General features: G+C 29.2%; 1 protein-coding gene across 7 annotated transcripts in view; it reads right to left on the minus strand.

Moving 5' to 3' along the window:
• LOC124499174 (uncharacterized) overlaps positions 1 to 13,833 on the minus strand; it is a 37,248-nt gene continuing 23,415 nt past the window's right edge. For all 7 annotated transcript variants that reach the window (XM_075730980.1, XM_075730978.1, XM_075730979.1 and 4 more), the window contains 3 exons: positions 4,186 to 4,803; positions 1,466 to 4,100; positions 1 to 1,351 (listed from right to left, as the gene is read on the minus strand). In XM_075730980.1, the coding sequence (XP_075587095.1) occupies positions 1,830 to 4,100; positions 4,186 to 4,803 (2,889 nt within the window). In that variant the 3' untranslated portion in view covers positions 1 to 1,351; positions 1,466 to 1,829. The remainder of the gene's footprint in view (positions 1,352 to 1,465; positions 4,101 to 4,185; positions 4,804 to 13,833) is intronic.

The following is a 13,833-nucleotide window of genomic DNA, read 5'->3' on the forward strand; positions in this document are numbered from 1 at the left end:
ATAGCAAACAAGAATATAATAATAAAAAATAATATATAATCATTTTTGTATATAATATTGAAGACAAAAAAATAAAAAAGAACAAAAATATAACAACAAATATAATTATTGATTCCAAAGAACAATAATAATCAAATTAATCAATCGATCAATGAATGAATGAATGGTTTTTAAAAAAAAACAGATTGTGATAATAATAATAATGACGATGATGATGATAGGCCAAAAAAAAAAAAAATATAACACGGAATCAATCAAAAATCCATTCAAAAATGAGAATCAATTTGAGAAATGAAAAACAGAGACTTTTTGTTTCATATCGTTTGATGCAATGACCATAATATTTGTTGATGATTGAAATCATGTTCATTTTGATAACGGGAATTAGTGTGTGTTTGTTTGTTTGTATGTATCGTATTTTTCTTTGTTATTATTATTTTATAGCATATGTATAAAAAAAACAGTAAATTGTGTTGTATTGTTGTTGTTTAAAAAAAAAAAAATTTCATTTGTTATGAATTTGTAGAAGAAGAATAAGAACAACAAAAAGAAAAAGAATTAGGCCAACAAAATTGATTTTTGGTTTCATTTTCGTAAAAAATAAAATATTTCAGATTGCCAACGGAGATTTTTATTAACATGACAAAAAAAGGAGAAAAATGGTAATAGTGTAGTGTAAACATTTTTTTTTCAATGTTTTAATGTGAAAATATTGAAATTTTTGTGAAAATTGAATGAAAGAAATGAAAATTCTTTTCTTTCGTAATTGGATTCGTTAACAATTAATGTCGATGGTGATGATTGTAAAATCATTGTGAGGAATATAATTTTTTTTTCACTCGATTTGAATGAAAATGATTGAATTGAAATCCGTGTAATAAAAGTGAATTTTTTTTTTATTGTAAAATTCAAATGAAATGTTTTCATTGTTCATGTTTTATATATTCATTTGTTATTGTCGCCATGGATGTTGGATTTTTTTTTGTTGTTGTTGTTGCAAGTATGAAAATGGATAATTCAGGTGTTTTACATGTATAAATGTGTATTTAGTATGCAAATTAAATGAAATAGAATGAATTGTCGATAAATGATGGTGAAATTGATGGAATATTTTATGAGGATGGTGATGATGATGATAATGATGATGATCGTTTGAAATAGTTGTTTGTTTGCCATAGCCTATATATACGCATGACCAATAAGTAAAAGGAAATTGAGACGAAGAAAAAAAAAAAAAAAAATAAAAAAAAATGTGAATGAGAGAGAAAGAGAGAGAGAGAGAGATAGGATATAGAGAAGTAGACAGAAGAATCATAGAATGAGATCGTCGATTCGAGATTCGGATCTGGAACTAGAAAGAGAAAAAAAAATTCAAATAAATTTATGTGATAAATGAATATATATATATTTTTATGGAAAATTCTTTGATTCGTATTGAAATGAAATTAATCAATCAATCACTTACCATTGTATTTGACGAATTTATATAAGATCATGATGATGATGATGATGATGATTTAAATGATGATATAATGAAATGAGCATAACCATATGAAAAATATAATGGATATAAACGATTTTTCATTCGAAATAATATTTCCATATATGTTGAATTCAAATTTGATCAAATGGTAAAAAAATATATGTAAAATGAAAATGAGAACAAAAAAAATAAAATAATTCAATGGTCGAAGACAGGTTTTGTATTTATTATATCGGTATATATATATCAATCGATTTGTATTTGTGTTTTCAGATTCCATTTATTCTCAAAATTATGTTGTTGTTTATTTGTTTATTTGTTTTTGTTTTTTTTTTTTTTTGGATGACTAGTGAACCCAAGATCGTGATGTTGGAACCTGTGTTGGTGATGGACCACCACCATTTGTTTCATTATTGATAAGAACGCCATCAATCACATCAACACTTCCAGCAATATTTTTATTGATATTATTTGTTGAAACAGTCATCAATGATGATGATGTTGATGCTAATTCAATAGTTATCGATGGTGTTTGTGGTAATTCCAATTGATATGCTACCGTTGATGGTGATGTTGTAGAAGATTGTTGTAATAATTTTGATGATGTTTCAAACATTGTTTGATGATGTTGATGAACATATGATGATGATGATGATTGTAAATGATCGACCGTTTGATTCCCATTAGCTAAATGATGTTGTTGTTGTTGTTGTTGATGATGATATTGACCATTATTCGTATTGTTACCAGTATTTGTAACTGTTGAGCTGCCCAGTGTTATATATGATAATGTTGTTGCTGATGTTGGTGATGATTGCTGGCTATTTAGCTGCTGTCGTTGTTGTTGATGAATTGTATTGTTATTATTATTGTTATTATTATAGATGCCAATCTCCATCATTGGTGATGGTGATTCTTGATTGGCAGTAGTATTTGAATTTGTTGATGTTGTTGTCGATGTTTGATGTTGTTGTGATAATTGGCTGCCCGTTTTATGATTTGGTACTGTCGTATTGGTCGATGATGTATTATGTGATACCAATGGTGGACAATTCATTGGTGGTGAATCTAGTCCACCTTGATGATGATGATGTAGATTTGTAAACGTTGAATGTTTTAGATTATGTTGATGTTGATGATTAAGATGAAGATGGTGTTGATGATGATTACCAAAATCATTTCCACACATATCAACTGTAAGCAAAGTTTGCTGCATTCCTTGATCAATCATTGGATCACCACTGAGCAATAAATCTGAATGCATTTGATCAAAAACAAATTCCGAATTGTTACTGTGAAAACTGCTTAAATCATTTGTATGATATAAAGATTGTTGTTGTTGTTGTTGTTGTTGTTGCTGATGATGATGATGATGATGTTGATGATGATTCTGTTGATAAACATCATATAGAGTATTGTTTGCATCATATGTATTCTGATATGGATCATATTGACTATGATGATTTTCATATAGATCCGTATATGTTTGATGCTGTGTCGATGATGGTTGCATCTTATTATTATTATTCTGTTGAATTTGTTGATGATGTGATGATGATGTTGTTGATGATGATAGATGATATGGTGATCCCCCATATGTATTTGATTGTTGTGATGAATCATACAGCGATGATGTGATCAATTCATTATTATTATTCATGATCGATTGTTTCAATGTTAATGTATCTAACATTGATGCTGGAGATGATTTATAATAATTTTGGCCATTCGTATTCAAATGATTGTTGCTGTTGTTATTAATGTTGTTGGAATTGGAATTTTCATTTTCATTACATGTACTAGTATTACTACTATTACTGCTACTACAATTAGTATTATTCATATTCGGCACTTGTTTTCGATTCGGGTTTGTCGTCGATAATGATGATGTTGACGACGATGACGACGACGAACAAGATGATGATGATGATGATGATGATGATGAAGATGATAATGATAATGGTGATGATGTTACTCCTGTCGATAATAATGATGATCCCGATGTTGATAAGACCGTTGTTGTTGATAATGTTGTTGTTGTTGTTGTTGATAATGATGAAGACGATGCTGTTGGTGATATTGATTGTTGTTGTTGATGGTTTTTATGATGATGAAAATGTTGATGGTTACCATTTGGTGGTGAATGACGAGATAAATTTTGCTCTTGTTTTTGTTGTTGCTGTCCCTGTTGAACCCGATTAAAGAGATCACGATATGAACCACGACGAATATTCTGTTTTGTTGAGCTAGTTGTTGTCGTTGATAATGTCATCGATGATGATGATGATGATGATGTAGATAATGGTGTCGAATTGTTTTGAGATTGAGATTGTGTATTTCTTGTCTTGGTTATTATATCTGTATCCATTTGATTTGTTGATGTGGATGATTCTTCCACATTTGGAATCAATGGGGCCGATAACATTTGTATATCTTGTTGTTGTTGTTCAACCATTAATTGATAATTAGGATCAGCAATCTGATGTGGTGGATCAATTTGTACGTTTTCCAAATTCAAACATTCCATTAGATGTGAATCCAAATGTGGTTGTTGATTACCAGTATTGTAACCATTGGATATGGTTGACGATCCATACCACTGTGACATTGATGAAACCTAAATTGTAGCGATATAATGACAACGTAAAAATAAAATCAATTACATCTTCATTATAAACAAAAAAAAAAAACTAAAAACTAACCTGATGATTGTCTTGAATATCGAGCAACAGATTCGAACATGTGGATGATGCATTTGATGATGCACGTGGTCTAAACTCATTTGGACTATAACTTGATGTATGAAAATGTGATCCAATACGATTCAAAGCTGTTGAATCAGCAAATATCTCAAAACTTCCTGTTGAACCAGGACTTGTAACGTGTATATTATTATTGTATGGTAAACCATGAACACCGATCGTATCGGATAGATTTAAATTCGTCAAACTTAAATTGGTTGTATTCATGATATTTTTATCATTGTTGACTAATGGTTCTGGATAGCATGCAAGAGAAATCATTGAGCCATCTGTCGATTTATTCATATTAGGATATTCAGACAATGTGGTCAACGAAATATTATCACCGATGCCTAATTGGCCAAAATTTCTTGCTTGCATACGAAGCTGTTCAACTTTACGTTTAACACGTCCACGACGTTTTTCATAATGTTGTGTTTCCATTGATATTGCACGACGACGTGGAGCTTTACCAGGTTTAGCATCTGGATTGATTACCCACCATGAACTTTTTCCAGTTCCTTCATTTTGTATTCGTTTAAAACGATTATGTAATGAAAGATTATGACGAATAGAATTCTGTGTATAAGTGAAGAAATGACAACAAACAAACAGAAAAAAATTAGAAAAAAATTAGAAAAAAATTTTTTTTACACTATCCATCATTATCAGAAAAAAAATGTCATATTTTCATTTTGTCAATTTCTATAGACAAAATGAAAATTTAGGTCAAGATTTTTTTTATTTATTTCAACTATGAGTAACACATGCATTGATTTAATGCCGATAATATCGAATGACATCGAATGGCTTGGTAAAGAAACAAACAAACAAACAAACAAAAAAAAGCACAAAGAAAAAAATTGAAATTGAAACTTTAATTAAAACACATCAGCAACATAAATAAATTATTAATTAATGATCATCATCATCATTTAGTTTGTTTTGCTTGAAAACTTCCAATATGTTTCCTATTAGTGTTTTGTATATATGATGATGATGACATTGAAAAGTTGATAGCAACAACTACACAATGTCGTTAAGGGACTTTTTTTTTCTTTAATGTCTCGGTTTTTTTTTGATGTTCCGTTAAGTCAGAAGTTTTAAATTGTATATATATAGTGTGTGTGTAGGTTGATCAATCTAATTTATAATTTTGTTCCCTGTGAATTGAATTCAGTTCCTAGATTTAAAACATTGTATGAATATATGAAAAGATGGTTATTTTTTTTTATTTGCACCAAGATTTTCAAATGCCAAAATGATGAAAAGAATTAACTCATGGAAATTGAAAATGTGATGGCACACATGATCTTGAGAAACAAACCAGTGACCAGATCAACCTGGACATCCTGGGAAAATTCTGGTCTTTGTTTTTCTCCCTTTTCTTAATTTGTCCTTGATATTATTATGAATCGTTTTCATCATCATCATCATCAGGCCAGAACCGTTGTCAAAATTGGATTTCTATGAATTTAACATTTGCATTGATGTTTTCAAAGTTTTTTTTTTACTTTCCATGGTTGTTAAATACTTGTTTGGACCAGTTTTCAATGTATATATAGATAGATTATTCTCGAAACAGGATCAAAGAAAATTTTTTTTTTCTGTACTTTTGTGTTGGCGTATTGAACAAATATATAATATATATATATGGATAGAAATTAAGATGAAAAACATGATTTAGTTGTTTGATATTGGTCCCCCCCAAAAAAAATGGATCTTTGTATGGATCAACATGAATTTTTGTCGACAAATTATTATTAATTGAAAATATCATGTATCCACGGACAGACATTTTGTAAATGGGTCCATACGGTTTATAAATCATAAAAAAAAACATTATAAAACAGTTGAATGAATGTAAATGGAAAAAAAATCGATGGATATTTTTTTTTGTTATTATCATCATCATTATTATTTAACTTGTCAATAACGTATGGTTCAATAATTTGGCATTAATTATCTATCTCTTTAAGATTATTATTATTGGTTCTAGACAAATTTCCACCACCATTCCATGCCACAAACAAAATTTTTTTTTTTGTTTTAACAAGAAACATAATAATAATAACACAATAACATACGATAAGCGATAATTTTCTAGATGAACTTCAAGAATAATTTTTTTTTTTTTTTTTGATTCTGGATATTGTTTTTTTTGTATTGCGCATTCTCATTTTTTTTGCAAACATCACAAACATACAGTTTCAATGTCAAAATAATAATGTAAAAAAAAATTTGTGGTGGTGGTGGTAGGGGGGGGGGGGTAATAAGCATTTGTTTTCCTCAGATTCTTGCATGTGATGATGATGATGATGACATGATTCAATATTTTCTAGGATTGTTTAATAAAAACAAAGCATAAATGAAATTTATTTATCCAGTTTCTTTTTCGTCATCATTCACAACACATCAATATGGCAAAGACAAAAAAAACAACAACTACCACAACAACAACAACCACAATAACAAAATCCAAAATAAGAATCAAGTTTTTCATATTCAATAATAATATAATATAATTAAAAAAAAAATTCAGCACAGAAAATTCTAGCAATGTATTTATAACCAGAAAAAAAACATTCATCGTTGAAAAAATCAGGGTTGTTGGCAAAAGAAGAAAATTTCAACAAGAAAAAACAAAAATTTGTAAAGAAAGTACACACCTAGCAAATAAATATGAATACACACATTTTTTTTTTATTACAAGATTCATGAATTGAATTGAAATTTTTTTTTCGCTTTTAAATACGTTTAGAATTTCAAAGATATTCTTCGGCATTCAGCCAACCATCATTGTTGTTTGGTGATGATGATGATGATGAAGTGAAAAAAAATAAATTCAATGTTAACAAAAAAAAATGTGAAGGCCTTCCCTTCACAACCTAACATTTCTTTTTTTTATTCTTTCAACAACAAATATATACATATTTTGTTTTTGCCTTCATTATCTCAGATTATTTATCCATTCGTTTCGAATAACGCCAACACACAAGCACTTGCAACACGCATCAGTTAAAATTGAACAAGAAAAAAATGTACTGTATGAATGAAATTCCGAAATAGAATCAGAATTTTTTTCATATTCGGTATTCGATTCCGTTATGTTTTTCAATGTTTTCCATCTTTCTCTTTCTAATTCTCTCTCATATACACTTATCACTTATTGCAATCTATGGCATTCTATTCAATTGATGTTATAGATATATATAACAAGAATTTAACACATTCACTACATCAAACATTTATAAAAATTTGTCATACAAACGAAAATACGTATATATAGAACCAATAAAAAAAGAATCTATTTACACAAAGAATGAAATTATGATCAAAAAACGGTCCTTCTCTCTCTCTCTCTCATGCCTATCAAAAACAAAGAAAAAGAAAATTCCGAGATTATATCAAACTAATTTCTTTGAAAATAAATATAGGTATTTAGTGCGTGTGTGTGTGTGTGTGTGTGTCCAAAATGATATTATTCGTCATTTTGTTTTTTCGTTTCATTTAAAATTTTTTCATTGTAATTTCAATATATACATACATACATACATAATCCTATGTGATAATTATAATTAAACATTAATTAAATTTGATTTGATTATTAGTCATGGTATTTGTATTCATTAATTGATTTATAATCGAAAATGATTAAATCAAAAACAATCAATACAAATATCAATCATTTGATGATCATGTATATCATTTATATGTGTTAATAATAATTTCATAAGATCCAAACTATTGTGTGTGTGTGTGTGTGTGTGTGTGTGTAGGTGTGTGTTTGATAATTTTACAACAACAAAAAAAAATATTTGCATTTTCCAATACTGAGAAATAACCCAAAGAATGATTAATGATTTGAATTCAACAACAAAAACAATTCTGTCTGTGCAATTTTTTCCAACAGGCATCTTAATCTACCTTAAAAATAAGTGCAAAAGAAATAAAATATTTTCAAATGAAAATTCATTTGTAATCTGATATGGTTCTGTTTTTTTTTTTAGTTTCTAGTTTTTCGTCCATTGTTCTCAGAATGAATCAAAACAAAACAAAAAACTGATGATTTTTGTTCTCTTTCTTTTGAATTCTGTACGAATCATGTTTCTTGAGTATTTTTTTTTATTCTGTATGATGATTTAAATTGTATATAAACTATTGTTATTATATAAAGAAAAAAAATTATGGTCGACCCAGGAAAATTAGATTCTGCCAACAGGCATGTTTCAAAATTTTCGAAACAAACACACACACACACACACACACACACACACACACACCCAATGATTATATGGAAAAATTTATTCATTCGATTCTCATTCTGTTTGTTCATTGTATTGTGTATACGGAACTCTGAGAATCTCTTAATATTTGAAAATCTACCTACACACCCACACACACTTGATAAAGAATTGAATTCAAATATTTTTTTGGTGGCCAAAAAAAAAGAAAAAAAGATTTCATTTCGATTTCGATAATATTATATGTTGATATTCTATCTTACATACATACAAAAAACATACATAACGACATTATGTTTTTTTTTTTGTTTTTTCACCTTTAAGGCATATTGGATAATAATCATAATCATCATCATCATCATTATCATTATAATGAATGAAATAAAATGAAATGAAAAAAAAATAAAAGATTTTCTTCATCCACAATTCATGTTCATTCATTCGTTATAATTCATCATTCAATTCAATCGACAATACACCATCGATATATGTTGAATTCAGGCAAGCAAACAATTTCATGTAAAGAGGGAAATTTAATTTGAAAATTTGATTGAAAATTTATGTTTTTTTTCTTCTTCTTCTTCTAAATAGTTTAAGTGGATTTCATTTTTTCATTTCTCTCTCTCTCTCTCTCTCTCTCTCTCTCTCTCTCTCTCTCTCTCTCTCTCTCTCTCTCTCTCTCTCTCTCTCTCTCTCTCTCTCTCTCTCTCTCTCTCTCTCTCTCTCTCTCTCTCTCTCTCTATTTATTTGGCCATTAGTAACACTTTTTTTTTCTTCTCAACTTGCATATGTCCGGTTTATAATTATACACGTTATATATTATTATTATTATTATTTAAGACCTACTATATAAGTAATAATAAGTAAGTATAAGTTTATTATTTCGTTTAATTAATCAATTTTTCGCCCCTCATTTTTTTTCATTATTATCATTCGGCATAAATAAAAAGAGGGAAAACTTCAACGAAAAAAAAAAATCATTAAAATAAATGAAAAAAAAGCAATAACAGAAAAAAAAGAAACATTTTTCATATAGATAGATAGAGATTATTATTAAGAGAAAAAAACATATGCCAACAACGGTTGCTACAAAAAAAAGAAAAATGAAATAAAATGATCGATCCAAATCTTTCTATTATATCATTATCATCATAACCATTATAATAGTCCAAATAATATACATACAGGTGTATTGGATGGCCAATCAATAATCAATCGATAATAATAATAAAAAGAAAAAAGATCATAGATCGATCAATTTATTTGGCGTATATGAAAAAATAAAGGAGAAGCTTTGCTCCCATCAACAACAACAATAACAACAGCAGCAGCAGCAGTAAGAGAAAAAAAATGAAATTTAGATCGATCCAATAAATATACAACATCCGAAAAACATTATGGTACTTTGGATACACACACACACACACACACACACATTGTGTTGAAAATCTTACGTCATCATTATTTGTCGTCAAACATTTTTAGTTAGTGAAATTGAAAAACAAAACGTAATGAAGCCAATCATGTTACACATTGGTTTATATTTGGAACCCAATTTGAAGGCCAAATATATACACACACACACACAACATTTATATACTGGTTATTACATCATTAGGATTGATTTTATTGTATAGAGAATAAATTGAATGTGTTCACATAATATGAATTAAAGTAATTATTATGAAATAACAAAACAACAACAAAAATTAATCATGTGATGATTCATCTTAAAATTCAACTCAATATCAATGTTCAATTGAAGAATTATTGAAAGAGAATAAAAAAAAATTATTATTATTATGCCAATGAAGTATATATGATGATATTTTCAAATTTGACATTTTGAAAATCTTACATATGAGACAGAGAGAGAGAGAGAGAGAGAGAGAGAGAGAGAGAGAGAAAAAGGGCAAAGATTCTAATTCTTTCTATTTTTATTATTGATAAGAGAAACTCTCGTGTTCACATTTTCAATATCAAGAATCAATAATCAATAATATCAAGAATCAATCATAAATTTAATCCAAATGAACTATAGATAATCAACTTTTTTTTTTTGCTTTTTTTTGCACATTTCTTAATTTGTTATTATTATTTTCAATGTGATGTACAAAAAAAAAGAAAAAAAATTTAATCCGATATACAAATCCAAGAATTTGGAAAAATAACACAAATCTTGAATTTTCAGAATCAATGTGTATTGTTGTTGTTGTTGTTGTTGTTGTTGTTGGCGTCATTATGGCCCAATGAAAATGTTGTCTAAATAGTAATAAATTTTTTTTTCTTCTATCCAAAATGATGATGAAAATCATGAAAACACAAATAATAAATAAATATATATATCGTAGTATACATTGTATATGAATGGACAAACTGTTACACACATATATTTAAAGGATTAACAAGTTATATATATAATGAGTATGAGTATATATATATGTGTGAATGTGTGCCAATGACAGGCGCGTATGGATCAAAACAACAACAACAAAAACAACAACAACAACCAAAACATTAACATAAATTACAAACATTATAACCGAATAGAAACAAATAAAGCTGAATATATAAATCAGTTGAAAAATTATATAATGTGTGTTTGAATGGAAGCGAGATAAATTTGGAATGTAATAGAAAAACCAAAACCAAAATGCAAAAAAATCAAACATAATTTTTATGATTCTTCATTTGGTTTATCAATGTATATCTATTGGTATGTCTAACTAATTAAGAAAAAAAACGAATAAAAGAGAAATGTCTGTGTGTGTGTGTGTGTGTATTCTCTACATAATCAAAACAACAACAACAACAAAAAACAATGGTAAATGGAGAAAAAAAATATGTGATTGTATTCCCATTGGGTATGATCATTATAATTTTTAGCGGCAATTCAAATGAGCAACTTAAATATATTCTATATATTCTTATATTATATTATTCTTATAAATACATTCAATTTGCAAAGTTAATAGAAAAAGAATCTGAATATAAATTAATTTCAATGAATCACAGAGAAACGAAAAAAAAAACGCAATTCAAACCTCTTCTATAAGAACATTGTGTTCAAGCATAACGAAAATCGGACAAAGCATTTTTTCGTTTGTTTTTTTTTCCTAAAAGAATAAAATTCATACTCACGCATATCAACACAACAGTATAGTATATATTATTTTTAAATTGTATCCAGTTCAGAATATTGAATTGGAATTATAATAAAATTCATACTCAAGGTGTGTGTGTGTGTGTGTGTGTTTGTGCATATATATCTTTTGTTGTTGTTATTTTTTTTCTCATCTAAAGTTCAATTCAAATGTAATTCTTTGAACCAGGGTGGAAAAAAAATTTTTTCGTTTCTTAATTCATTCAAAAAAAAAAACAAATTCTAACTCGATATCTTTTTGTTCGTTTTTTTTCTAGTTTGAATTTTTTCTTTAATTTCAAAATGGAATAATACCCAAAGCCATCATTTTGATTGGCATATAATTGTTAATCGTCATCATCATCATCATCATCATCATCTACTATACTATGACGCTAAGGATGTGTGTAAACTGCGGCGAAGCTGAGCCGGCCATTCCTGCTTATTTTCAGTACAAACCTAACTATTTGGTATGAGCTACTCAGTGTGTGTTGTGTGTGTGTGTCTGAGCATGCGGGAAAACTTTTGAATGCCGCTGAACAGTTCGTCCAGCTCAGAAGTAGAAGTCGCTTCCAAAGAAACGCATTCTGTGGTATGTAGCTTTGACAAAGCTTTTTTTTCATTGTTCTAGCTCAGCACACGTTGCTGCAGCTTTTGCATCCAATAGATGGTGCAGTCATTCAATAGAACATAGAAAGAGTTCGAATTCGAATTTTTCGAATTGATTATTGTGATAATACATGTGACACACGTGATTTTCATTTTGTGTGCCTGTGTGAGTGAGTATTTGATGATGAAATCATCATTTTTTATGATTTGGATTTAGAATACGAAAGTATTCTGGATCTGTGATTCGAGATGATTCAGCTCGAAGTGTACCGTTGCCCAATTTAAGAAGCCATTCATTGTATTCAGCAAAATTGGCTGATCTCATATTGACAGGAACGCACAAAAACACGGAGGCTCTGATTCCTCGGATCATTTTCCAACAAAACGATCAAGATCCTGAACTGCCATTCAAATTGGTGCGTAGACAATTTCCTGTGGTGTTGGCTTTTGCTCTGACAATTAATAAGTCTCAAGGGCAATCTTTCGAAAAAGTAGGTGTATACCTTCCTACACCAGTATTCCAACATGGAATGATGTATGTGGCTCTTTCCCAATGCAAAAATCCAAATAATCTTAAGATTTTTGTTGAGGAAATTGAGGAAAAGCAAGGTGCTATTTTGCTGAAGGTCAACAACGATCGCAGCATCTACACCAAAAATATCGTATTCCGCCAACTTATCAATATCGATGAACAATAATAAGTATGCTGTTTGATCGATAAGTTGATGTTGGATTTACGTAACATTTTCAAAAGTGTCAGGTACAATACAAAAGTCATGGCTGACCCTGCGGTACCAAACCGAAAGCCGGAAGCAAAACGCCGTGCATAGAAATCCACCGTCAGGCACGAAGCGTTAAAATTGACACCTTTGGCTGGATGCCAAGCAGGGGGGGCGGCGCAGCCGCCACACCTGCGGGTATCCAGCTATATTGACCGTCAAGGATTGATACCTTTGACTGGATACCAAGCAGGGGGGGCGGCGCAGCCGCCACCCCTGCGGGTATCCAGTTATATTGACCGTCAAGGAGTCAGCCCCGCAGGGCCAGACCAGGACAGGCGCGAAGCGCCTGTTCTCGGGCTGGTCATTTATAATGCACATGATAAATGATAGCAGTAATAACGGTAGTAGTAGTAGTGTTGGTGGTGGTGGTTGTAGTAGTAGTTATAGTAATAGCTAGTGATAATCGTTAACACAACTATATGCGCTATAATTGTGTAATCAATTGTTTTTTTTATATAAATTATCAAAAACAATAATATGATGAAAAACGGATGAAAAACAAAACAAAACAAAAAACGTAAAAAGATTATTATTATTAACACAGATATTCCATTTCTGATACATCCAATATAACAACAAAGAATAATAATTACATCTGCAGAAAAAAAATAGATAGATAGATAGATAAAAAGACAGAGAGAATCAGTGAATTCTTTATTCTGTTTTGCTTACTCAAAAACAAAAACGAAAAAAAAATTCCAAGAAAATTGCTAACTTGTTTATAAGAAGATTATCAATCAAAAGAAATACATAGGGATTTCAAAGAAAATGTAAAAAATATATAGAATTTTTTCCGCACCAATGTTGATGAGAATTGATTTCCCTCTCCCAC

The sequence above is a fragment of the Dermatophagoides farinae genome, chromosome 5 (genome assembly GCF_024713945.1).
Source record: "Dermatophagoides farinae isolate YC_2012a chromosome 5, ASM2471394v1, whole genome shotgun sequence".
NCBI classification, from domain to species: domain Eukaryota; kingdom Metazoa; phylum Arthropoda; class Arachnida; order Sarcoptiformes; family Pyroglyphidae; genus Dermatophagoides; species Dermatophagoides farinae.